Source organism: Lampetra planeri, chromosome 5 (assembly GCF_965212315.1).
Source record: "Lampetra planeri chromosome 5, kcLamPlan1.2.h2, whole genome shotgun sequence".
NCBI classification, from domain to species: Eukaryota; Metazoa; Chordata; class Hyperoartia; order Petromyzontiformes; family Petromyzontidae; genus Lampetra; species Lampetra planeri.
In genome coordinates, this window is record NC_136111.1 from 612,216 (window position 1) to 639,738 (window position 27,523).

At 52.1% G+C, this 27,523-nt stretch overlaps 1 protein-coding gene across 3 annotated transcripts; it reads right to left on the reverse strand.

Moving 5' to 3' along the window:
* Positions 1–3,276: 3,276 nt before the first annotated feature.
* Positions 3,277–18,574, reverse strand: LOC144718607 (serine/threonine-protein kinase Sgk1-like). Of its 3 annotated transcripts, none has more exons than XM_078593993.1 (14): positions 18,434–18,574; positions 11,691–11,775; positions 10,661–10,742; positions 9,882–9,940; positions 9,706–9,763; positions 9,477–9,560; positions 8,924–9,055; positions 8,380–8,492; positions 8,054–8,090; positions 7,849–7,935; positions 7,225–7,320; positions 6,441–6,596; positions 5,510–5,599; positions 3,277–4,815 (listed from the first exon to the last, which is right to left on the reverse strand). In XM_078593993.1, the coding sequence occupies exons 1-14, from the start codon at positions 18,501–18,503 to the stop codon at positions 4,648–4,650; spliced, it is 1,317 nt and encodes a 438-aa protein (XP_078450119.1). In that variant the 5' UTR covers positions 18,504–18,574; the 3' UTR covers positions 3,277–4,647. The 3 variants fall into 3 exon arrangements, with proteins under 3 accessions (XP_078450119.1, XP_078450120.1, XP_078450118.1); XM_078593994.1 differs by lacking the exon at positions 18,434–18,574 and adding an exon at positions 11,916–12,233 and having other exon boundaries at positions 9,882–9,937; XM_078593992.1 differs by lacking the exon at positions 18,434–18,574 and adding an exon at positions 11,916–12,233.
* Between the last annotated feature and the right edge of the window lie 8,949 nt (positions 18,575–27,523).

The window sequence follows — 27,523 nt, forward strand, 5'->3', positions numbered from 1 at the left end:
TTTCCCTCGTGGGCCGGGAAGTCCTCACGATGCCACCAGGCGGCGCTCCAAGACGGTGGAACTCGCGAGACGGCCCCGGCCACAGGCTCGCGTCCAGACACGAGACGCTGCACAGATGGGCACAGCGAGGCGGCGACGGACGGCAATTTCCATGATAGCAATCCGCCACACGAAGCGTGCTCTGCGCATGCGCATACTGCAGCACAAACAACGACGACTTGGAGGTGTTCTTGGAGGATGTTTACGATGCCCTTTGTTTCCACCAGGCGGCGCTGTAGGCCGGAATATAAAAAAATTGCCGACAGCAGTTGTCGTAAGGATCGACTAGTCCCCGTCATATGAATGTGGACTTTCCACCACTGAATAATAACTTTATGATGAGCACCCTACTGCAAATGCCCATCTCCCCCCTCTATCTCCCCCCCACCCTCTCCCCATCTCCCCCCCACCCTCTCCCCATCTCCCCCCTCCATCTCCCCCCCACCCTCTCCCCACCTCCCCCCTCTTTCTCCCCCCACCCTCTCTCCATCTCCCCCCTCTATCTCCCCACCCTCTCCCCACCTCCCCCCTCCATCTCCCCCCACCCTCTCCCCACTTCCCCCCACCCTCTCCCTACCTCCCCCTCCATCTCCCCACCTCCCCCCTCTATCTCCCCCCCCACCCTCTCCCCACCTCCCCCCTCTATCTCCCCCATCTATCGCACTGACGCAGGACCCACGGCCCCACGGCAGGGTGGGTGGGTGGGGAAGAGGCGTGACGTCATCACGCACGAACCCGGCTCAACGTTGTGGAATTCGGATGACGTCATCACGCAGATGCGTGTGGCGGCGTCATCTCCGCGTCATGAATTCCAGGCAGGCAGGAATCCAGCCAGAAAACAATCCGATGGTGTATCAATCTCATTCTACATCGCTTTGCGTACAAAGTACACAATCCATCCCACGACCGTGCGTGACACCCTCACCTGCGGTAAACCATCAAGGCGAATGGGTCGGAGTGCGTGAGAGCGGAGGGAGGGCCGTGAGTTGAGGTCATGGTATGGGAATGTGGGGGGTGAAGTCGTTTTTCAAACAAAAACATGAACAACATTCACAAGTGACCTTGCCTGGGAACAGAAAATATACTGCGTGTTCATAAGATGGGTCCAAGTCGTGTGTTTCTGTGTTACGGAGCAGTGTTTTTTGTGTTGGGTGTTGTTGCAACGCTCTTACCCACCCCGACTGGACATCTGCGAAAAATAGCTGGACAGGTCATCGGATTCCTCCAGCAGAAAACATATTCTGATTCTGTGTCAATAACGACGACGGTGAGGTTTGTCTTTCTATAATTTGTGTTCAAGTGTACAACAACAACAACATCATCATCAGCCACGGTCAACCCACTGCTGGACGAAGGCCTCCCCAAGCCGCTGACATCTCTCACGAGCCTTAGACAATCCAGGCCGTTGGCCTTCCTCCGCATCTCCGATCGGCACGGTTGGCTACGTACGATGCGAAAGACGTTCAATGTACACACATCGCACCCCCACGGGTTACGAGACATGTTTGTTCTTGCAGCAGAAGAGATCCCACCAACAGAACTTCAATCGCAAACAAAACGTGGAGAATGCGCCACAGTGTTACACCCAGACAGCTGGACATTCACAATGTCGCTTCTCACGCTAATGTAAGAATTGACTTGGATACGCGTTGGGCCGTTCTTGTGAAAAAAAAAAATCACTAATCCGATTGAATTGCGAGCGGTGTCCCTGGTTAAATCTCCCAACTCAGAAGTAGAAAACGATTTAAACTGGAACCCGTGGTCTGTCGTCGTGGGAACCTCCCTGGCTCCTGCCACGAGAATGGCATCGGCGCCACTGGCTCCGATACATCCGAGGGCGGGGCCCCGCCCGCATTGCCTCGAGCCATGAGTGACGACGTCGCGGCCCCACGTGGGTCCCATGTGTTGAGTAGTTGTTGAGTAGTTGTTGAGTAGTTGTTGAGTAGTTGTTGAGTAGTTGTTGAGTAGTAGACGGAGGTACTCGGAGACGGAGGTGAGTTAGGGGCTTCCGCCAGGGTTTATTAACACATATCACTATCCCTGGTTCCCTCTTCACCCCTTCTACTATCCCCGTTCCTCCAGGGACCCCGCTTACGTCACGGGGTCTCCCTTAAATACCCTAGGAGGGGTGACGTCACGTGCACTGCCCAGCGCGTGCGACCCCACGTCCCGTGATGTCACCGCACCGGACAGCGCACACGACGCCACCACTCTCCTCTACCCCTCTACACATTAATTCTAGATTTGAAGCTTTCGTGACTGCAAGGATTCATATTCTTAGGTTTTTTCGGTAAAGTCACGTAGGTAAAACATCAAAATTAATAAAAATAAAATAAAATAAAAATCACGACGTTTCGGAGGCAACACAAGTCTCCGTCATCAGGTGGGACCGTCACAGCCGGATTAGCTGCATCACATGTTTAACCGTGACGTCACAACGGCAGCATGCGGTGCTGCAGGGTTTACCGTCTTCCGCGGAGCGATTGAAGCAGCAGCCGCGACGACGAAGCCGTGCAAGGTCAGCAACCCCCAGCACTCAACTGCCCCCCCCCCCCAGCAGGCATGCCCCCCCCCCCACCCATTAATAGACTTTCCACAATTAGCTTGGCCAGGCTTCGAGACAGCCACCCCCCGTCTCAGCCAGCGCAGTATGCCAAGCGACACCCATATGCATCATGGGGGTTTGCATGAGCGCTGTGTTTTCTTTCGCTGGAGTTTTAATGTTAAAAGTTTTCTGGCTGCATTCATCCGAATTGTTTCACTTCCATCGCAGGTCTGTGCTAATTTATCGAGGCTCCGTTGCATTTTCAAGTCACTGTTCGTTCCAAAGCCACATTATTACTTTACAAAAGTAAAATTCACCTTTTGTAGCCCGAATGCGTTGAATTTAAAATGCTTATTTTAAACAGTAATAAAAAAAAACTGCTTTATGTAATTTAAGCCATCCTGACAAGAGGCAATGGATGATTCATGGGCCTCAACGGGTCTACATTTCATCTCGTTAAATGATTACTATGATTACTAGGACGATTGTTTACCCAGGAAAATCTCAGTCTCAGGACTCCTTTTCAGGAGTGCCCTTCCAAGTTCAGTAGGTGGGCGGATGTTTCACCATACGCAATTCCAATTGAATAAGTTAATGTTTCGGTATTGGGATGTTTGGCCATTACCACGTAAATTGGAGATTAACATCACACAGCTCAAACTGATAGCAGTTAGAAACGAAGACGAAGCATATAAAATGTTACCCTTTATTGTTCAAGAGTTATGTACAGATGTACATTTGTTCAAGTACGAGTACAAATTGCTGGACACAGAGTATTTGGATGCTAAACATCAGGCACCTGCTGAAGGGGAATGTAATGGTTCTGCCGAAAAAAGTGCAGCGCTTTGTTGCTTCATTTACAAAAGTTCACGGTCAAGTTGAAACGTCGCTGGAATGATTACAGAGTGACGGAAAAAAAAAAAAATCACGAACAAAAAATTGGTGCAGGAAATGTTACAAGTAAAAAAATAATCCATCAAACCAAAACAAAGCATGCTTTAAAACCTTTTCGGGAAAACAAAGTTCACAATGTCTGTTTGTAAAATGCACTTGCATAGTTTCAATGAAACGTAGGAATCGACGCGTATTGCAAATGTTCATTCTCAAAAAACCTAACTTGGTAATTTCAACCTTCACCTATTTAACAATCAGTGCATATCAGCGAAAACTAAAAACGTCTCTTGTCTTCAATATTTGAGCACCATCATCGAGTAGCAGCAACTATCTATACAAAAACCACGGTCATAGAAACCCTCCGTGAAATGATACATTCGTGTGGGGCGCGCCGTGCGAGGCTGCCTTCAATGCCCACCACGTGCTAGCAGTGCGAACCGGGCACCCCCCCCCCCCCCGCCGGGGCGACTGGGCAACGTGAAGATTGCACGCCGGTCCGCCCGACGCGGCGTCCGCAAAGCGGCGATCGAGGCGCTTTGCAGTCACCGCACCTCCAGGTGGCCGCCGGGAGGAGCGGTGCCTGCCGTGCGCAGCGCAGGCAGGCCAATAGTCACAGCATCCCACAAGTTGATGGATTGTCACGATTTTCAAGCCGAGAGATTTGATAAAAAAGATATTGTTTTACCTATCATTCATCGGTGTTTTTGTTTGTTCTATCTCCTTTGATCCATTGGCCTTAATGGAGTACACTTGTTTGTTTTCATTTCATTTGCATAAATTGTAAATAATTATTGCGCACACGATTGGATGCTTGTATGTGAACATAGGAATTGATTTGAATCTACTCATTTTTGCCTACTCCACACACAGCCACTCCACTCCACACACACACACACACAGCCCCTCCACTCCACACACACACAGCCCCTCCACTCCACACACACACACAGCCCCTCCCCACTCCACACACACACACACAGCCCCTCCACTCCACACACACACACAGCCCCTCCACTCCACACACACACACAGCCCCTCCACTCCACACACACACAGCCCCTCCACTCCACACACACACACACACAGCCCCTCCACTCCACACACACACACACAGCCCCTCCACTCCACACCACACACACACACACCCTCCACACACACACACAGCCACTCTACTCCATGTAGGAGGGAGCGTAGGAGAAGCCGACAAAGGCGTCGTCGGCCTCCTGGGCGCTGCGCAGCGCCGCCTCCTCCTCCTCCTCGCCCGAGCGGCACACTGAGCCCGGCACGGGCTCCTCCGTGAAGGCCGGGTCAAAGTGGCTCAGGTCCGACGGTCCCAGCTGCAGAACGTACACACACGTCAGTGTGGTTCATCATCATCATCATTATAGTCATCATTCAATCACAGCTGACGAGCACAGGGCCAAAGGCTCAAAGCGGCAAATGGCCAGCAGCAAACAGCGCTTTTCAAGTTCGCAAATCGATGGATGATACTGTACACAGGCTTTTGAATCCAGCAAGGTGATTACGAGAACTTGAGAAGAGGGGCCTTCGGAGGGAATTCCAAAGTGAAGCGGTGAAAAGGAGCGGGTGAAACTCGTGGCAAGCGGGCAAAGTGCAAGGGGGGGGGGGGCCAAGGAGATGGCTGCAGTCCTGGATCATCGAGTCTCTGTGGATCTATCACGGTCCTTGCACACGCTGCCAAACTCTCACAAACCGAATTAATCAAACATCCCAATGTCGCAAGACCCTCCTGAGAAGGCTTTGATTCTCGATCAGGATACCCTTGACGTGTGTATGCCAGTTAAAATCTCCAGGAGGTCGACTCGGCCCATCGTTTTGATCGAGTACCACTGTAGGAAGAAGTCAGTAGTGCCTGCCATGGGGGATTGTGCACTTTCCATGATTGACCAAAGAATACCAATAGAGGAGCACTCCTCATGCTCCGTAACGTGGGAGAGCAGTACATGAAGTGTCACGGACTGGGAAGGCGGCGGTATAGATTGTGTTTTTCTCCCGCAATCTCAAGCGTACCACATTGGGGTCGAAGGGAGGCTTAATCTTCTTGTTGTAGAGGTCTTCCCAGTTGATCGGTGAAAAGAAGACGTGGTTCTTGATTTCCAGCTGCAAGAGATCACACATTGTCAGCCGTTAATTTACATTTTGATGTTTCATATATTTGGTCACGAGATGAAACCGTACTGCATAGATAAGACCCGACAGTAGAGTGTGTAGCAAATTGTTGTTTTTCCAAGTCTGAAATGATCTATGAATCTGCGATGGAATTCATGTCAATGCAACTTTGGAAATAATAATATTTGTACGATTGTTGATATGTGCTTTGGGACGATGTGCATGGTAAGAGCTATCCATCAAAAGCGTGTGTGTGGTTTGAGTACAACTAGTACAACTAGCACACATGGACACATGCACATCCTGGGTCACGGGTCAACTGGGGGGGTTGATACATTTGCCATTAATTTATGGGAAGTCAGCCAGCGATTCAACTACGGCCCCTGATGGGAATGCAGAACTTCCCCGGCGAAGTTCACGGCTCTCGATGTAAATGTGAGCCCACCTCATCCGAGCAGGGCTAAGGAAGAAGGGCCAAGCAAAGGGTGAATGTGGCGAGGGCAGGTCAAGTAGCCCATGGACCCACAACAAACATTTTACTTTACACGCACCACTTGCCTTTGAAAATCGCCTAAGGTGGACTACGCAATAACGTTGCTTAAATATGTATGAAATCATAGGATGCACTTTTATTCTCCATATACAGAAGCTGCTATCAAGAAAACATTTGTCACCACTCGAGTGATAGTCAATTCTGCTCTGGTCCATAAACTAAAACAAGCCGCTGGGCTGACACAGAGTCGCTGGGCCGCTGGGCCGCTGGACCGCTGGGCCGCTGGGCCGCTGGCAGACAAAAAAGTGGGGAGGGGGCCGTAGGGTGCACGCCGCTTACAAAGTCCCCCTTGGCGCCGAGCCTCTTCTCGCGGTCTTTCTGCAGCAGCCCCTCCAGGATGGAGCGCGTGGCGTTGGTGGTGATGGGCGGCAGCTGCAGCGGCTTGTTCAGGATGTTGTCGTACATCACCGTCGTGTCCATGTTGTAGAACGGCGGCTGCAACGCGGACGACAAAGATTTCATTATTTTTAGATTCAGGATCGCCCCATCATTACGCAAGTCCAAACACCGTTCATTCCTTGTTCATCTCTTGCGGGAGTTCCCCCCCCCCCCCCCCATCAAACGGGACAGGACAGGTTCTTGAGCAAACGATAACCTATAGAGACTATGTGCTCAACAGTGTCATTGTTTGATATTTGCTTTTACGTAAAGACATGGAAATGCAAGCGGCTGGATGATGGAGATGACCCCTGCTTCACGTTATTTTATTTTTAAGTACAAATGAACAAGTTATTAACAGAATCATGCAAAAATATATAATTCTTATTGTATTAAGTGCACCTCTTAATCAAGACACCATTAACTAAATCTTTTTACAGCATCTGATGTTTATACGGAAAGGGCAGTAAAGTGGGGGTTATTTTTGTTACGTTATATATTTTTTTTATTTAAACCAAGCACCCCTAGCCAAACGCACTACAATGGGACGTGTTACGCCACAAGTTAACCCTCACCACCACAAAAACAGTGGCGGTAACCACATAACCACGGTAACCCGCACTGGGTGGTGGGGGGGGGGGGCACGAGGCCGCCCCCACCCCCGTCCCACTGGACGCAGCCTCACCAGGCCGTAGAGCATCTCGTAGAGCACGGCGCCCAGGCACCACCAGTCCACGGTGCGGTCGTAGGCCTGCTTGCGGAGAACCTCCGGGGCGAGGTACTGTGCACGCACGGCGGGGGAGCAATGGAAGGGGACACGGCAAGGCGTCACGTCTCTCGCGTTGCTCGACGCGGGAGACGCAGGGCGCAAACGTAAACGAGCGACGGCCGGATCTGCCAAGCGCGCTCACAGAACCTGCCTCCTGGCAACTTTAACCGTCCAAGTGGTTCAACGGCCGAGCGAGCGGCCTTGCCATCCGAAGGTTTCAAAGTTCAAATCCTGGTTGTGGGTTAACTTTCGCCCATCGCTGCTCCAGGGTGGATAAAATAGTGTACTACTTTGAGGAAGTCAACAGTGGTTGCTGCTTTTGATGGACTCTCCCCTGCCTAAGGAACGTGCCATTTCCACCGCCGGCGACTCGGCTGTTTAATATTAAATAAGAAACGCACCGTTTCAGTATTCATTTGAGCACAAAATCACCGACATTAAAATGCCCACCTCAGTTTGTACAATGACATGTGAAACGAGGCGATGGGTTAGTTGTGAGACTGCTCAAGGTGTGTGTTTAGCCGTGGCGGGTGTCGTCACCTCTGGGGTTCCACAGAACGTGGAGGTGGTGTCGTTGGGGAGGATGCCTTCCTTGCACAGCCCGAAGTCGGTGAGCTTGAGGTGGCCCTGTCACAACCGCATTGCAACAAAGCGTGAGCGGCCACAACTTGAAATCCGGCAAGAAAACAACTCGGCAAGAAAAATAAAACAAATCTGCATGCGGTCGAGATCAACTGAAGCTCACCTCATGATCCACCAGTATGTTCTCTGGCTTCAGGTCTCTGTGAAGACAACAACAACACGCACACGTTAATTACAGAAATCCTAGCTTTTCGCATTAGATTTCGAGCGCGCCAGAATGGGTCCCCCAAGAGACGGAGCGATGAAATCGGTTCGCGTGGAGGAGCTGGGTGGATTTATTGCTAGCGCAAGATCGCAGGAGGTGGAAGCGGCTTGGAGGGCGGGGGGGGGGGGGCCTTCGTCCAGCAGTAGAGCGAGCATGGCTGACGACAACGATGTAATGACCCTCTGCTAGCGAGCTGTGCGTGGGGGGGGGGCAGGGTCCCGCACCTGTAGACGATGTTGAGGGAGTGGAGGTAGCCGATGGCGCTCGCCATCTCAGCGCTGTAGAAGCGTGCACGCGGCTCCATGAAGCACTGCTCCCGCTGCAGGTGGAAGAACAGCTGCAGCGCACGCAGGAGAGCGCCGGCCGTGAGCAACAGGGACACAATCAACCAGCCCTGCTCAATCCACCGATGGATGAAGGCCTCCCTTGCAAACTTGCGATGCGATCATCGACACAGCGCCTCCACCCGACCCGTGACCTCGCTGCTCGTTCTCATCGTTCCGGCTGTTCGGGTTCGAATGTCTCCTCAATGCTTCTTTATCGCTGCTCATTGCAAGAAGCTGAAGGAGACGCGTTTACTTTAACCTACTACAGTTTTGATCGTGCGGTTAGTTGCTGGGCAGCCTTCTCGTCTAATTCGCCACGTGCACCGACACTGACGTCAACGTGACCAGCTGGGCTGTGTCCCGTGCCGCCCGATCGAGATACCGAAGACACCCCCCCCCCCTCCTTCCCACGGCAGCGCGGGCCTCTCTCCGTGCCACTCACCTCGCCACCGTTGATGTAGTCCAGGACGAAGTAGAGCTTGTCGGTGGTCTGGAAGGAGTAGTGGAGCCCCACCAGGAAGGGGTGCTTCACGTTCTTGAGCAGCACGTTCCTCTCCGCCATGATGTGCTTCTCCTGCAGGATTGGAATCAGAATATTTATGGTGGGGGAATCCGACGAGCGACAAAGCTCTTCGTCACAGATGCCCCGCACACGGAGACTGGTAGCAGCGGCGCGCTGCTCTCGTGTCAGGCCCCCCCACCCCCCCCTTCTACTGGACGAGGGCCGCCCCACCAGGAGTTGTTGTCGCTGCTCACGGCGCGACGTTTTACTTGCTCAAGTTAACGGGAAGTGGTTGATGACCCCGAGCCAGCGGTGGAAATATGACAGTCGACTTTGCACAAAGTGACGTTCATTCAATTTACACTCCGGAGACGCTGGGAGGATGCGACCTCAGGAGAAAGACTGAGAGCACATCATGGCTAATTGCCCACGCCTATGCTAATTCACTATTTGCAGCACTCCCAATGAATAAATGCAACGCAAGTTGACGCACCTCTTTCCGTTTGAGAATGGACTCCTTTTGCAGAACTTTCACAGCAAAAAATTTCCCATCGGCCTTGTGCTTGGCCAGAAGAACCTGCAGAACACGTCAGCAACATTTCATAATGATGAATAATTATTCTGATTTGCTAAAACCGCAAATTTGCACCTCGAGTGAAGAAGGTTCAGCGTCAATGAAATGCATACAGCAAGGCGATTAGTTTCATGATGAAAAAACAAACCTTTCCAAAGCTGCCTTTGCCAATAATTTTCATGAAGTCAAAATCGCTTGGTTTTGCACTAGAAACATAAATGACAACACGCACATTAGAACTTGTACACAAGACCACAACGTTGTACATCCTAACAACCGGAACAGGTGTGAATGGGAGCAAGTTTCTAGAGATGAGACACTCACTGAGGGTTTGCAGATGGCCCCAGGTTAATCATCTCAGTTGGAGCCACAGTCTGCTGCTGCTGCACACAGAAAGAAAGCAAATTAACCAAACGCTCCACTGATGTGACAGCATCTCCCACCCCCCTCCCCCCGAATGTTCCCTCCCACCAGAACCAGATCCAGCGAGAGCCGTCCGGTTGTCGTGCAGACCCCCAGGAAGAGCCGGGGTCTCCGGTGACACCAGCAGCGCGTCACGCAGCGACGCCAATCGGCATTCCCATGAACACAGAAGTCTCACGGTGCCACACCCCCCCCCCCAATACCGCTACCAGCCCCCCCCAATACCGCTACCACCCCCCCCCCCCAACTGTGCAGCTCCATTAACTCCCAACCTCTTCAGATGGAGGTGGCATCCAACCCCACCATTATTTTGAGCAATGACCCAGATGTATCGACACGTCAGACTGCTGCTGGTGGGTTATTTTACATCTTTGCTCGAGACTGCTAGAACAAGACTGTCCCAGGGACTGCACAATGATTACGGTGCAACATCGCGAGAGACATTCACCCAGCAGCAGATAATTAATCATGGCCCATGCTGCCGATTATCCGATACACAAAGGTCCTGAAATCAGAATGTCTCTCTCGACTGGAAGAGGAATCTGATGAGCCATGACGCTCTGTTTCACAGATGTCCAGGATGGCCGGGTCAGCAAGTTACAACAGCAATGGGCACATTCCTCGGAACGCCTGCGCCCTGGCCATAGTAACGTCCCGTGGCTGCTCGGCCCGCCACTCACTTTGTTCCCATTGTCGTGGTCGGCCTGTGCGTTGGGGCCGGCGCTGGTGGGAGGCACGGAGGGGCACGTGCACGTGGCGGCGCTGCAGTCACGGACAGCAGCGTCAGTTGGCGTTCACCACTCACGGCGCTCATCAGCAATGCTTAGACAATAACAACGAGCATCACTTCTCTAGCAAAGACGTTGTAAAAACACGCACCTGGCTCGGTTGCAGCGTTTAAGAGATGCAAATTTAGCAAGTCAATGATAGCAACTTAAGCAACGTTGCTTTGTAGGAGCATTAAGAAAACGTTCATTCACCCGCTGGCGCCGTTGACTCCACAGGAATTGCTAGGTGCAGCATATGCATACAATCAATAGAGTACTCGCGTGAACTCAATACAGTACTCGTGTTCACTTGTAAGGCGCTGCCGCACGCGGCTCGCTCTCGTAGAGAGGGAGGAGGAACCACAGACGAGCGGGAAGGCAGCCGGCGACAACAATTGCCCAAGCTCTGCAGTCCTCTATATGTCAGGGTGTTATCCTCCAATTAATGAGTCTTTACTCGTGGGCGAAAACTCGGGAGCACCCGCAGAACCCCGAAGCATGCGAAGGGAAAATCAAGGCGCATACGCGAGCGTGCTGCTGCTGCACGGCGCCGTGAGTTGCGGTCGCAATTCGGCGCGATGTAAAACTTGGGTTGTTATTGTCGAAAACACGTGCAGTAGGCCGACGTTTCAGATAACGCTTCTTACTCAGAGCAGAAGGGCCACACAAGTGTTGGTAGGATTTCCTTTGCTCCGAGTCCGTGGTAAATGTTCCCCACCACCAACCCACACAATACATCTCTACGAAGTCGGGCAATAACAGCGCGACTGCGTTCAGAGCGTGACGAGCGGGGATGATGGGGGGGGGGGGGTTGTGTTCTAATCAGAGATCGCAACAACCTGGGAGCGACCGTCGTGTCTCTTCCGACGGGCCACGAGACCCGGCATGGCTCGGTAGCTGGCGTGCATCTCGTTTGGGAAGAGGAGCAGAGAGGCCAACTCACCTTCTACACACGGCTTGGTGGTGGTCCGTGGCCACGAGCTTGTGCACGAAGTCATTGAAGCCAGCTCCCCTCTGCTTGAGGAATCCTGCGCCGGGAGCAAGCCGCGTGGGTGACAATTAGCGAGAGGCAAACATCACGAAAACATCGCCCAGCGCGCGTATCCATCGCCGCACGTGACCGCCGCATCGCCGCTCGCCGCCGGTGTCGCCTGCGCCCTTTATTTACCCAGCAGCACGGAGGCCAGGCCCCTCATCCTCGTGGAGCTCAGAGCGCCGACGATGTCTTGGTCCACCAGCATCACGCACCCGGCGGGCGGTGTGGAGGTCGTGGCTGGACGGATGGGCGAGCGAGCGCTGCCGGATGGATGGATGTATGGCTGGTTTGGTTGAAAAGGTGGCTGGGCGGACGAGGAGTGTGTGGCTGGTGGATGAGGAGTTTGTGGGTGGTGGATGGGCGGGAGGGGCGCGGGGCCAAGCGGCTCCGCCAAACCGCTGGAGCGCCCCTCCGAGCCGGCGAGCCAAGGCAGCGTTCACTGAGTTCACTGCCTTGCGCCTGCCGGGCAGGGCTTTTATAGCGAGTCGGGAGGCCACGTCTGGTGTCTGTTCCTCCTCCCGCTATCCCCATCCCCCACTCCTCACACCCCACCCCCACTCACACCCCACCCCCACTCACGCCATACTGGTAAATCCCGACCCCTCCTCGTCTCTCCTCCCTTCATCTCACGTCGCGTGTGACGCACAAACCCCCATCACATCCACACAACGCCGCGAGGACGTTCTGTACTGGACCGCCTTTGTCTTGCTGCCCGCGAGATGCGAGCCGGACTGAACCTGCTATAACCGGGCCGCCGCATCAAGACGCACTCTCCCATCGCCGCGGGCTACGCTGCCTCGCTCCCCGATCTCGGCTTTGTTTACTTTCTCAGTCGGCCCGCCCCTCCTCGTGTTTCTTGCTGGGGGGGGGGTGAAGTCTCGTGTCACTGTCGCCGTTTGACGGGGGAGGGGGGGGGGCTCTCCCCTAAATGCCTCCACCGTGGCCGTTCCACCACTCCCTATGCTGGACGATGCCAGACGCTCCCCGGCTACAAACTGGATGTAGCGAGGAGCACCACGCGCTCGTCAATAACGCTCGCTTGAAGACGTTCGTACAGGCGACGTTTAGAACAATGGCTTTTCTTTACAGGAGAGAGATAATCGGTGGTGCTTGTGCACCACTGCCAACGTGGAATAAACAAAACGACTATTGACCTTGGTTGTTTTAGTTCTCTTTGTTTAGTTAAAATTGTGTTCTCTTTGTTTAGTGATTGACGAATTGTTGAACTAAATCAAAGTTGCAACGCTCAACGTTGGTTTTGACGTCGGCACACAGCTCGTAATATTTCCAGGATGCCTACACGCAATGTAATTGTTTCGCGTCAGAGTGAACGCTCTTCTAATTCTTCTGATGATGTCCATGGCGCGCGCACCGCGCTCTTTAGTCTACGATCGTGAATGAGTAGCACGCATCACGGGATCAGAATCAGAATATTTGTACTGCAGGAGGAATCCGATGAGCCATGAAGCTCTTGTTCACAGTAGTCCAGTAGGGACGGGTCAGAAGGTGACAACAACAAACGGCACAAAAACACGGTGGGAGGGCAAAGTATAGGAAAGGTAATAAAAAAACTCAAACATATATGCAAATAAAACTAAACTATTGTTGAGATTACCAGGTAAAGCCCAATGGGCTATTAGAATTATTTTCCAGAAGCCTGGCCACAAATGATAGCTCAACCAAGGGGTTGATCACGTGGAGATTTATAGCAGCAACCTCGTGGGAGGTTGTGGAGTCTTGAGGAGGCCTTCAGCCAGCAGTGGATTGACCATGGCAATCGTTGCAGACGTGAACACATCGTCCGCATTTTCCACACGCGGTTGCTGTAACTTAACCTCATTCTCACCCAACACGAATTAAAAAAAACTAATTCCTGAAGCCACCGCGTGGGCAACGGATTAAGTTTTACTGACGTGGTGGAACAGACCCCGCGCCTCTCTTATTTAAACTGCATTACTTATGCAGCGCAAGTCACCGTCTGTATTATCTATCCGTTAATGAGGGTCTATACACAACTGAGGCGCTGAGGCTTTGGCAAGCGAGGCGCTCATCGCCGTGGTCAACGTGGTCAACGTTGTCACACTCCCACGCACCCGGCTCCCCTGCCAGGTGGAGAGGCCACGCCGAGCGATCGCCGCTCTGGACACGCGGATCAGAGAGGACGTCGGAGGCAGGTTGAGCCACGTAAAGTGGAGCGCATGTTCAGGTGTCCAGGTGAATTGTTACACCGCGGAGGGGAGGGCCTTCATCCAGCAGTGGATCCATCACTGCTGCTGCTGCTGCTGCTGATGATGATGATGATGACAGCTCTCATCTCGAGAGACGAGCCGAGTGCTCAGCTCGCGAGTTATTCACGCGGCCTCACCACGGCTGCTGCTGCCGCTGCTGCTGCCGCTGCCGCTGCTGCTGCACGCGGAATTATTGATGGGGCCGTCTGACCCGGGTCACCTTTCAACAAACCCGAGCCCCACGCTGAGCAGCACAGGGGCACGGCTTGGTATCTCGTCGCGATCAACGCGTTCTCTGGATTACAACAGGCCACGGAGAGTAAGACGCACTCCAGAACAACCTCCGTCGAGGCGTGGGGAATTAACCTCATCCAACAGTGGACTGATATCAGGGCAGAATATTTAAATCAACAAACTAGAAGCAGTAAACAAAATATGATGACTTTTCGGGCAGTGACCCTCCCCATGTATAACTGGAGTCAAACTTTAACATTTTAAAGCCATCACCTACTTCCTGTATTGCGTGATATGGACAGGTCCATGGGCCAGTCTTTATGCACTCGTTCTGAGTAGGTCGGACACCGTATACTGTCGGCTTTAAAGCTCTGCGTGCCTTGCAACTCTGCGGGTAAAGGGTGCCACGTGGCTGGGAAAGGCCCTGTTTAATATTGTGCCATTTCCAGGTTTTGCTAAATCTATGACGTGTTCGGTGTTCTATCTCGTCGTTGTTGCAGAGAGGTTCGCGACACAAGTGCCACGGCCGTCCTGGTCAATACTGCAGGAATAATAATAATGATGATGATGATAATAACCAAAGCACTCGGCGCCGTCTGCTGTACGGTGAACGTCAAAGATCCCGTGACATTATTCGACAAAGAGGACGAGGCATGTGCCGGCGTGATTAGGTCCACATTTGAAGAAGAAGAAGAAACCCCTGCAAATAGCTCAGCGGTAAAACACAAAGCTGCATCGCTCCCTGGGTGGAGGCTCTCCTGCGTAGATGTACGCGAGAGTGTTTACAACAACAACAACAACGACGACGACAACTACAACAAAGATTGTCGCGCAGGTCCCAGACTCAGGGGCGGGCCCCCCTCCCACACAGCCACTGGATGGAGATCGCGCGCCTCGAGACGCGCCTCGTGTCAGTCAGGGTGCGCTCAGCTGATGACCAACGCAGTTGCAATACAATGGTGGTGGTGATGGTGATCGTTAGAGCATCGTGCAACACTGGGCAATTACACCACAGGCGACGCATCACCTCGGTCTGCTCTTGTTTTAATTTACATGTGTTAATTATTTGGTTGAAATTAGATAATCGAGCTTATGTTTGTCCAGTAAAGCTTTTTACTAGAAAGAGGCGTGCGCGTGTATATAATGATTACATTGTACAATATCAGTGGCCACAATTTGAAGCGGTACTGGGCCTCCCCGAGGTCGACTCAGCCTTAAATAATTTCCTGGTTCGGTGTGTACGCATCAACGCTAGTAAGACAAAGGCGTGACGTTCCAGCTACACGGGGGGTGTTTGTCTAATTTGTAACCAGATCCTTCTTGAATAAAGACAAGCCAAGTTAAGTCTCATAGTGTGTACTGCACTGGTTGAACAATAAAGAATCTGTGTCGCTAACAATACAACGCACTCCGATGCTCCTGCACATACATCTCAAAACAACAACAAACTCAGCACATTCGTCAAGAACACGCTCCTAATTGCCGCAATACAACTCACAACGCGTGTATAGACACGTGGACGACACAGCGCTGCACCGTTCCCGCATGCGCTCCGATACAGGAGCCCGCGGGGCTCGTCTGCGCCGTGTCTCTGAGTGCCTCGTCAATTGCTATCGGCAGTCGCTGGGCCCATCAACGCGAGGGCGGCTTCCATCTCAGGACGCGACTCATTGTTCGCTGCCTCTCAGGAGCTCGCCGACTGCTTCTCCATTCCGCGTCACTTCCAGTTTTGCCAGCTGGGTGTGGGGCCCTCCCAGGGCGTCGCTCTCTGGCTGACGATGACCCCGCGAGTTCATGCAAATGTGGTGGTGTGTGCGTGGCACAAAGGGGCTCAGCGTGGCTGCAGGCAGATATTGAGTAACCGGCTTCCTTGTAAAGAAGCGCTGATGGGGGGGGGGGGAATGACACGACGGATATTCACCAATAGTGCACAACACAAATAAGCACACATTTGTCTCCCCGCGTAAATAGAATTGTGTACACATCCGATCGACCACATGTCCGTCGAGTGAGTGGATTCTTTCAGCGGTGTTTCGTCGGCAGTCATGCTCGCTGAAGGCAATGCCGGGGCGGACTGCCCAAAGTTTCGATATGGGTCCGAGCTCAGCATCATCACGAAGCGTCGTCGTGGGGAATGCAGCAGACTACGCCTCGTTCCCATACCTTTCTCTCCACAACAATGACTCGGGGTCACTGCACTCATACCCTGGGTTAAGGGTTTTTGTTACTCATTATCAATAAGAGACCCGCACTAATATCGTTTTTGTGTGAATTCTAGGGAGGGCAGGGCTGCCTGCGAGTCAGGTTCCAGCAGGTATGTGCCACGCGTAGAGGTGGCGTTCACAGACCTCCTGCATATCGCAGGGATATGTACGGTCACCGGCTGTGCTGCGGTGTGAATATTTCACAAGACAGGAGGTATTTTAAGATCAATTACTTCCCATTGCAATAGTCAAAAGAACACTGACACGTCCACAACTGCTCGCCAGCATCTTACCTAAGAGATATTGCATTAGTGTTGTCACTATTATGATGCAAGCCCTTCGATAGTGTCTTCATTCACTCACAAATATTATTTCTGAACCCATTCCACACGCAGTGCGCATCAAGGCACACAGCGGAGCGCCCATTGTCCAACTGCTGCGCTGTTTGAGACACGGTGTGATATGATAATGGGGTGAGATAGTGGTATTTTATGTGACGTGCTGGTGGTGTAAGATGAGGAATTTTTGTAAACACTGTGTGTTTTGTAAGTGTGCGCACATCTCGCAATGTAAATCAATCGACTGTAGATTCGCATTCGCAAGGTGGTTGGAAGGGGATTAGTTTGGTCCAATATTTGGATCGGAGAGAATCCGATGGGGATCATTTACATCCTGAATCCCCAATAGGAATCCCCCTTCCCTTGCTTCGCCGATTCCAGTCGGAGCTCTCTATGAGCGAGCGCCGATGATGTCCCACACAGCGCACCAGGGCCCTGCTGCGCTCGTCACCACGCCCGACCCCATTTGTTTCCCCAGTACGAATGTTCGCCCAGCCCAGCGGCGTGGGCTGCTCGTTATAGGCAGAGTCAACATCGGGGAGGTCGCTAGAACAGGTCCAGATGCCGCGTGCCATGGCCGGGACTCGAACCCAGGTGGTCGAGATTTGTCAATAAAGTTACAGCGGCGTGAAGAGTGAGCGCGTCGCTCGCGCGTGGCCGAGTTCCCATGGTGTGTGTATGTGTGTGTGTATGTGTGTGTATGTGTGTATGTGTATGTGTCGTGTGTGCGTGTGTGTATGTGTCGTGTGTGCGTGTGTCGTGTGTATGTGTGTGTATGTATGTGTGTATGTGTGTATGTGTGTGTGTATATTGAAGTTATTTCGCACCGTACGTAGCCAACTGTGCGGGGGAAGGACAACACACTAAACACAAAAACAGTTCTAAAGGAATTAGTTTGTCAATCTAGATGATGATGATTTAAAAGTTGCATAGCCCCAGTGGCTTCCTAATATCGGAAGGAAGAGCGTTCCAGACGGCCGCAGAAGCGCATCTGAAAGCGCGCGATGCAGTGACCGTCTTTGTTCAATGGCCAGCAGCCAAAAGCCGCTGCGGTGAGGATGACCACCGTGAGTTCGCGTGATGGTGGTTCGTGCTTCTTGACGAGATCGCCAAGGCCGTCTCGGCCGTCTCGGCTGTGTCGGCGCGAGAGCGAGTGAAGGCTGCGCACGATCGTGGTGCGGCGCTCATCAATATCTCCCTTTGGTGGCCCCATGCAAGTGGTGGAAATTCCACATTCTCACGACGGGAGTCGGTCTATCCATAGGACGACACCTGTTGACGTCACACAAATCAGTATCTATTTTATCGACCCTCAATAGACGATGATGACGATGATGGACCTTCCGTCAGACTGCGAGCACTTTTACCCCCAGCAGCAGAGCGAGTCTGCCGGACTGTAGCGCGACACAGTCCCTACTCGACTCTAAGCATACAGTCTGTAGCGCACTGTTGTGTCAAGCGAGGTTGTGCTGGTTTTGTAGACGCGTGTGTAAGTGCACAGGCCCGGCCGATGCTCGCGACTCCAGCCACCTGCAGCCGCGGAGGCGTTGCGCGCGGTGCAGCAATGGGGCAGCGCATGCGATGGATAACAGCAGCTGCAGGTGAGACGCGATGCAGGTGAGCGGCGAGAAGTGACGGCGTGTTACCTTTGATGGAGTGGCTGTGGTGGTGCTGGTGAGTGGTGGTGGAGGTGGAGGAGGAGGAGGCTCGCTTCATGATGCCTCCTTCACGAGCCCCGGCTTCTGAGCCTCTTCTATCCCACAGCGAGCGCTTCTAGCACGTCCCCGCGGTTACCGGTTGGGTAGGATCGCAGCGCTTTAACAAAAAAAAATAACCGCAGCAGCAGCAGAAGCAGTCAAGGCTCGGGGCTGTCTCGCCTGGCTGAGCGGGGCGGACTTTGGCAGCGCGCCTTGTAGTTCCTTGGTGTTCTTCTCTGCTCCGCGTCACCCCGCACGCATTCCTCTTGCGCTGTGCATGCCCGCAGCCTCCACAGCCTCTCCACGGATGCATCGATCCCTCGAGAGATGGCCCCTCCGTGTTGTAACCACGTTGCTGTTCTGCATCGTGTCCGACGTTTTGCCGCACGTGCTGGGAGCTGCTTCAGGAATCACTCGCGTTCTCTACGAACTGTGCCGCTGCTTGCTTTAGGTGGTACAACCCGAACACGTCCTTGTTATTCTATTCGTTGTTAACGTGTTTCACGTGGGAAAAGCCGCGAGGATGGAACGTCTCGTCGGCAAGGGTGGCCAGGGTGCTAATTGACACAAAACGGCAAACGCGAATGACACTCAGAGACACACACAATCACAGCCTCACTTGACGCCAACGACATTCCTTTATAATAATAGTGTATTATTACATCAGAGACGTATTAGGTACAACCGCGAAAACCAACACATTTGCCAAATTAGAAAGTCACCTGCAAATTATTCAATTGGGATTACACTTGGCAAACATCGCCCCCTACTGGCAGAATAATGCCCGTTTGCAGGCCAGGTGCTTCACGAATGTAAAGCATTATACACGCGTCAGTCGCATCGTCTTCAGCTTGCTCTGGCCAGGACTGAGTATCTCGCTCAATACGTTCTGGGTCGCTGGTAGAATGCGAGTAGGAAGGTGACGAGCAACCACAACACCAGAGCGAGATGAATACTCGATGTGGAGTGCCGGGTGCGGAACTATTTTATCCGTCCAAAACATACGTAGGGGAAATGAAGCCCTGGGCATGGTAACGATGGATTTTCTTTGTGCCCTGCTATTTTTGGAAACAAATGTGTTTTGTTTTATTCGAGCCAACACACAGCCCTGGCCGTCTCCGCGAAGGCCAACTCTGCGGCCTGGCTGTGGGGCCCGACTCGGGACACCTGGGGCCCACATCGTCTCCACCACGCGCTGGGTCTCCGCCACGCGCTGGGTCTCCGCCACGCGCTAGTGACTCAACAATGCAAGCACTCGGATATCTCCCCCAGAGATCGGGCAGGGGGTATGGGAGTTCTGCTTCCTTTTCGCTTTAAATATTACACTTACGTGTTAATCATACACTGCAGTGCATTTTCAAGTAGCTGTGAACTCCCCCGTGTACAGTTTGCACCAGTGGTTCAGTTTAAACGTGGTCTAAACATCGCCGCGTGCCGCAGAACGGCAGCTTGCGAGTCTAATAATCTTCCAAATTAAACTCTCCTATCTCGTTATTTGCTTAATCTTTGTCGACGGCGCTGGCCACACGGACGAACTGCCCCCACGACGGGAGAGATTCTGACCACAAAGCAAACAGGCCGCAGCCTCCATTCAGCTTCCCCAGGCAGACTTCATGCGAGCCTCCTCCTCCTCCAGGACGCACGCCGCCACACGAGAGGCATCCCGTGCACACATTGGCCCTGCGTAGATCACAACGCAGATGAGCAGACATTGTGTCTCCTGCACATGCCGGTCTCTCCGCGTAAAACGAACTAAATAAAACAATCTTTGTTACACAATCTGTGTAGATAAAGTCGTCATTCATTACTCCTAGTCGGTGATCAGAGACAATTCATCTGATTAGTGTCACTGTCTGCAAATACATTGTATCTTTTACAAATAAACAGTAACTGGAGGCACACATAGCAAACTTAGCGCATTAGTCAAAAATACTGTGATCCTTGGTTATAGCCCACTAGATAATGAGTTTAGTCGGAGGCAGGGTTGGTGGTTGCGTACATTGATTGATTTCATTGAAATTAATAAACGTGCAGCCCAGCACATTGTCATCATGAGTCCTTACAGGGCCCACTGCAATGTTACTCCGAGCGGAACGAGTGTCATTACCAACTGAGCATTGCACAGACTCGGACTCTGTATTCTGTATCTACCTCGCGTTATCAATGGGGCGGGGACGTGGCCGAGCGAAAAGGCGTTTGTCATCGCAAAGGTTCAAGGTACGAGTCGAGTGGCCGCCCGGGTTATTCCTTTAGATGTAGTAACCATATACAATCTTGATTTGTATATAGCCATATATACATTGCTCAGTCTGCTTCGGTGCACGTTCAATATCTCGCGATGTAATTCGCAAGAGTAGACGACTGTGTGCCAGCGTCATGGTCCAAATTTGGATTTAAAAAATTTGCTACATTTGTAATATTTCTCACCAACGACTCAAGTGGCATATCAGCATCGCCAGGTGACTACAAAACCTGCAGGACCCGCCTGGCAAAAAGGAATCAGCCTCAGTGTGTAAATTCCTGTGTAAACACGCGTGCCAATAAGAATACATATGAATGAGCAACATTGCATCATGTGGACATAATAATAGGAAGTGTTTTTTTTGGGTCTATTAATTCAACGACTGCGAGTGGATTGTTTGGAGAGGTGCGAGTGGTGATGCCGTCCGGCACCCTCGGGGCACTCATCTGGCCCTCGACTCACATCACCGAGGGCCACAATTTCCATCTCAGCGTGAGCTGAAGCTAATGGAGGGGGCTCCCAAGACTTGCAACAGCTTGTGATCCCACTTAGCGAAAATCAATATTGATCAGACGATGGGTGATACGATGTTTGCGATCGGGATCTCGTTTGGACTTTGTGTTGACTCATTTACCGAATGCGTTGATTGCTTGAGCAGACAATAGCTTTGTAAAGTCTCCTTTGTAACGAGAGGCTGTTTCTGGAGAAGTCGTCTCGCACAGAGACGGAGAGGGCACTCAGGAGAGCAGGGGCCTTGGCAGCTCCCATGCATGGCAGGATGACGAGATATTACCATAACCCATAGGTTTGTCATTCAAATGATTACAACTTAACGTAATGGACTACTGGTGTACGAGGAAACCCCGCTTATCCATCCGTGTTTTTTGATTCTATGATCTTATCTTTGGCGACTCCTTGATCTTCAATTCATGGGGGAGAGATCTACACAAGTTCCTCCATGCAGTGTTGCTGTTGTTGTGGGGTCGCGGCTGGGAGCGGTCTCCACTGTGGTCAGTGTCCCGTCGCCGGGTCGTCAACAAGAGGCGCTTCTCGTCCCATCGCCGCTTCTGCGTTCTCGACGGAACCCAACGGGGTGCTGCTGGGGGAGTCTGCTCCCCGGACACTTTAAAAGCCCGAAGTAAAACATAATTTACCCGACCCATCAGCCATTCGGCCTTCTGGGAGTGCATCTTATCAGCAGCATTGGTTCAACACAAGAACACTCTTGGACCGATTTTGACACAGTGTGTCGTCAACCTTAGTTATGGATACTTTATCAAGGTTAGACGCGCCGATTGCTCTCTTGAAGAAAAGATATCAGAGAGCGGTGCAACAACACAGCCGTGATAACGTATGCAGTGTTGTTTAATGTGTCCTGTACTAAACAAATACTCTGTGGAGAGATTGACTTGACTCTGTCTATGTGTAACCTGCAATGCAACAGCACGTCACAAACATACTTCGTACACTATTTCTGTTTCAGGACATTCCTCGAAGACACCGGTGGTGTAACTATCAACCGCATCAGACCATAAACAGGCCGATGTGCAAATATTTTTCCTAAATGGAAAATAAAAGGTTACAGCTTCAGGAGTCCGGTTGTGGCCACACAACACAAACTATGGACCGCAGAGTAAACCGCTGTGGTCTGCACTCCTTCAATGGAGGTGGAACGGCAAAACCACAGCAACTCTCTCATGAAGCCCTCTCTCGTTTCTAGCGAACATCGGCATTGGTGTTTAGCTCCTGAAAAAAAATCGCCATTCTAAGCAGATAATAGTTTATGACACACTGTAATACTGGCACCACATGTTTCTGTTTCACTGTTCATCTCAAGCTAAACATGATTACTCTATAGTCCGAGGCCAGAAGTGTTTCTCCGCTCAAATACACATTAAGCCGTGCTCATATTCTTCTATAGGTCTGAGCCAGTGGGGGAAATTCGGCATTCCTATGTCAGGAATCAATATTTCAATGAAACAACAACCGATGCTGGCTTCCCACGAAGCGGTTCGTGTTTTATCCATCCTGGAGTGTGCTGAATTAGTCCTCTGCCAGTGTCAGTTTGCCGGATGTATATACAGACAAGTAAACACACACGCACGCGGGGACATGCTTGGGGATCAAGTGACAAATTATCTTCATTTTAGAAAGTCTGATGTTGGCCACATCTACCCACTAATGATATTTGCACAGTGTTTCCAAAACACATCACCGGCTCATTTAGGAGAAAATAAACACGCTCAGCTGTTTACCGACTCGACTCGGTGTGTTCAGTGGAAACACGCTCGGAAAATTATAGTTTCCACATTTAAACAGCCACCACAACTTAGCTGTTTTTTCCTCCCCTCTTTTGTAATCCGAATCCGTATAATTACAGTCCGTTCATGCTACGCAGGCAGGGCAGCAGTGGCGGGGTGGTGAGCGCACTGCGCTGTGAACCCGGTGACCTGAGTTCGATTCCCGGCCACGGCTACCATCAGTGGCGAATGATGTGTGGATGGGTTCTCCCTCACCAACCCTCGCCAACCCTCACCAACCCTCGCCAACCCTCACCAACCCTCACCAACCCTCGCCAACCCTCGCCAACCCTCACCAACCCTCACCAACCCTCACCAACCCTCACCAACCCTCACCAACCCTCACCAACCCGTACTAACCAGCAGCATGAAGCGTGGTCACACAAACCGTATTTCTGACATGGCATGGCTATCATTCAGCAGTGGATTGACTATGCGCTTTGAATTGTTATTTTTAATATCGCACTCAAAAGTTTCAATAAAAATAGACTTGCACTCATAATTTAACGTGTATGGATGGAATAACGAATTAAACTTTTCAGAATTTAATATGATAAACAATCCTGCAAGGTGCAACGTTCGGAATGCAATAGAGATGCCCCGTGTAGCCTCCACAGACTTTTGGGGCAAGTTTTGTTCGCGAGCACCTACGGAGGCCGGCACGGCTCACAGGGCGGTGGTGTGGTCAGAACCATGCCCAGCCACCTTTGCCTCTCTTTGCCTCCCCAGTATGAACGTTTACTGCAACTGATACTTATATAAGTCTAAGCCAGACCTAGGGGGAGGCCCGAGACCAATTGGTCATGAGCAGGAATCGAACTCGGGTGGCCACGTCCGTAGCGCAGCAGCGCACTGGCCACTCTGCTGCCGCCGCGGGACGCGAGCGCGCGAGACGCGCCCCGGTGTCGGTGTTCGTGATCACGCCGCGGGCTCCTCTGCACGAGATCCCCCCCCACCCACCCGTCACCCCGACAAGCCACTGCGATGCGGGCGCTGGCTGCATCTGGTCTGGAGCAGACTTGTGATGGCTACAAGAATGGAACTGTCATCGCACAATCTCCACACAATGACACTGATGCGAGATAAGTGCGCCGGGTCGCCCGCTGCCCCGTCCATCCCCTGCCCCCGGGGCAGAGGGAAGCGCGACACCGATAATACTGCCCCCCCTGGCTCTGGCTGGAACCCGTTCTGTGTCCTCGCGGGGGCGACTGCCCAATAATCGCGATAATGAAGTGTTCACCCTGCATTTTAGCATCGTGCTACATGAGCAGAACACGGTGTGTGAGTGCTGTTTCATGAGATTTAACAGCACACATAGAGGAGCGCAGCATTTGGGATATTTGCACATTTAAGATATATTGTGTTCTGCTGTGTCAGCCCCCGTGGACGGATCTCAACTCACTGGCAGCGTCTGCCTCGAGCCGCGTCAGAACATAGCACGAGGGACCGTGAAGAATCGCGCATTCACGAATCTCAGAGCGTGGCCCACACAGCGCCGCCTCTGCCCGTACCACCTGGGCCTTGGCCACTCATGAAACCGACCGCTGGCTCGCTCACCAACCCCGACACGAAGATAACCGACGCTGCCAATCGACTCCTCGCCACGCGAGGGTAATCAGAAGTCGCCGATTGGAGCCGCGTGATTGCAGCGCGTCTAATGCGGCCCCGTGCGCGACCCCGTGGGGGTTGTGCAGCGGCTTGTCTGTCTCCGGGTTTCCAGCCAAGACATCCACGTGGTCTCCCAGGAGAACAGGTCTGGCCGGAGCCCAGCAGCAGTAGCAGCAGCAGCAGCACCCACCGGTGCATGACTCATTACCTCCGCTCTGCTATTGTGCCCGAATTAATGAACCACCGGCTCGAGTCACCTGTGAATACAAAACCTGCGGTGCGGCTCACTGCCTGTCCGAACTGGAACCGCGACAATGATCACTCCCACCCCTTTCCACACTGATTTAGTGAATGAACAACATTTGATAATATAATTTGAAAGTATGGCTTTATCATAGCGTCCTTTTAAATGGTATACGGTGTACATTTAAATGGCTTGAGCCATTCGTGGCATCTTCGCGGTGAGCTGAAGCCTCGTGTCACTCCGGGAATGCCATCGCAGCATAATCAATACCAATGAAGCGTCTATTCTGAACACAATGAGTCGTTTGTCCCTATTCACTTGTTAAAGAACCGCATACAAAGAGGTGTGGGGGGCGTCTCTTCTTATTGGCGCGGTGCACTCTGCCGGTGACTGAGTGAGGAATGTTCAAATTGCATTTCTCTGACCAGAAGAACTGGGACAGTGAGTTGCTGCATTCGTGGTTTGCGTCATTTGACAAGGGGCACGTAGCTCGCTCTCCGACAAGAAGAGCGCACGCACGGGACGATTCTAATCGGCGCTCCTCCCGAGTTGAAATTCAACACGCGGAAGCGGATTTGCACTGAGCGAAATACAGATGGTATTTGGCCTACTCTTCCGTTGACCGGACGTGTTGCAATAGGTTGGTGGACCCACACTTTACCCAACCACACGCGATTAACTGTGGTGACCCATGACACTTCTGGGTAGATAGAGGCCGGGGTTGGGTGTGGAGCAGATTTCAGAAACTCGCCCTCATTATCTTAGTTGCTGCGCCAGGAGATGGGATAGAACACGTGAGCTCCGGATCGTGGTTGCTTATCATTACATCACGACGGCTTCTCCTCTAAGCTACTCCTTTAGAACATATCTTTAAGAAAAAAAGAAACAATTATTGGGAAAACATCTTTGCTGCGCATGCTTTAACATAACTCGGGCACTCTTTACGCTTCGTTTGCTCAACGCCTTGTGAAAGATCTAACGCAGAAGATCCCTGGTTTTGATCTTCCACGAAGCTCACGGACCACGCTAAACCGCATCCACTGCATATGGACACGTGATGCACAAATGGAAAATTGAAAACTCTGCAGCGGCGTGCCACTATGGTCATCCAGAACAGGGACCGTATCACAAACAACGAAGACGTCCCCGATGCGCGAACACGACGGAGACATCACAGCGACGATGCCCTCCGCAGATCCCGACGCGCTCGTCTGGCTTGACCACCTGCACGTGACATTGTAGCTGCAGCAACTGCATTGACTTGGTGGTCCAGATGTGTTGTGATCCCCAATGAATTCACCCCTAACATTCTTTTCCTTTGAATATTAATTTCTATTTAAAATAAACCTTACTTAAAAAAGTATTATGTTTTGGAAAATTAAAAGGAGGTCAGAGATATCTGGACCCCCCTGTACATCAGCCAGAAGTAAAGAAGAAGGTTCGCACACTGAGCTGCACAGCTGGGTTCGATTTCTGTCCGGCTCACATCAATGGCGAGCAGAGCTGAATAGTTCACATCTCTACCGCTTCCATACCCCGCAGACCCCTTACCCTAGACCCGGGGGGATATTTTCCGGAGTTCAGCCCCGCACAACTCCGCCTGGAAATCAAGTCCTTGGGAGTCGAGTGATTGCGTCATCTCGAGTCGTGTCCCGGACGCTTCATCCAACCCGCACAGACCAGCGTGGCGAGGTATGGTCAAACGACCTGGACGAGCGGCATCACGCAGAAGGGGCTTTCACCCGGCAGTGGGTTGCCAAGGGGGCTGGGAGTCGTGATGGTCGAATCGCCACGCTGTGCACCGCATCGTGGCGCGGTTTCTGAGCGACACGTTTTGCAGTCGCTGTGGATTGTTCTCGTCTCTGGCTGGGAGCAGTTTCTTACGGTCACGGTGCGGGGGAGGGAGCCACGGGCGGGGGAGTCAGCCGCTAAAGGAAAGGGTTTTATTTTTTAAACATTTATTTTTAACAGGGGGTTTGCAAAAAGGTCAAAGGACGTTGAGCACGTGACCCCTCGCGTGAGAAGCCCCCTCTCTTCTGAGCGTTCCCAAGCATGCAAAGGTCACCCAGGTGTTGAGAACTGGTGGCTAAACACGTGGTGTTGAAGTGCTTATTTAACAAAAAAAGCCTCTGCTTTAATTAAATAAGGATTTAAAATTAAATAAAGATGTGATTGTCTTGCATTGGAATAACTTCTGGCCGTGTTGCACTTCAACAGAACGCTTTAATTAGAGCTGGAAAGGTTGCAATTTCAATTTCCAGTCGGGGGTCAAAATAACTCACCATCATCCCTTCCATCATCATCGTCGTCGTGAGTATCACTTTTGCCCATGAGCATGAATTTGTTCTCCGATAGAGAGACCAGTCACCACCAAGAGAACGTGGAATGTTCGCCAGTGGCAAAGGCGGAGACGAGCATCGTCCATTCTTGAGTCACGGTACGTTGACGCCTTGGAATCATAGCCGCGACAAGCGAGTGCTTCGTGAGACGGCGCGGCACGAGAAGGCAGTGTCCGGGGATTCTCCGGGGGCTTCTGTTGAGTGACGATTACAAGAGGAGCCGCTGTACACGCTGTGCCCATTCCGACTGCAGGAAGCGTCTCATCCGAGTTCCCATCAGCGCGAGAGAGAGAGGGGGGCAGTTCG

Bases quoted from the DNA above. Each gene is read 5' to 3' on its own strand.
- LOC144718607 (XM_078593992.1), bottom strand. From the start codon at position 11,988: ATGCTGGTGGACCAAGACATCGTCGGCGCTCTGAGCTCCACGAGGATG. The intron at 9,941-10,660 runs GTGAGTGGCGGG...TTCTGTGTGCAG, and splicing joins ACCACGACAATGGGAACAAA to CAGCAGCAGACTGTGGCTCC. The intron at 6,597-7,224 runs GTGAGGCTGCGT...TCCGCGTTGCAG, and splicing joins ACGAGATGCTCTACGGCCTG to CCGCCGTTCTACAACATGGA.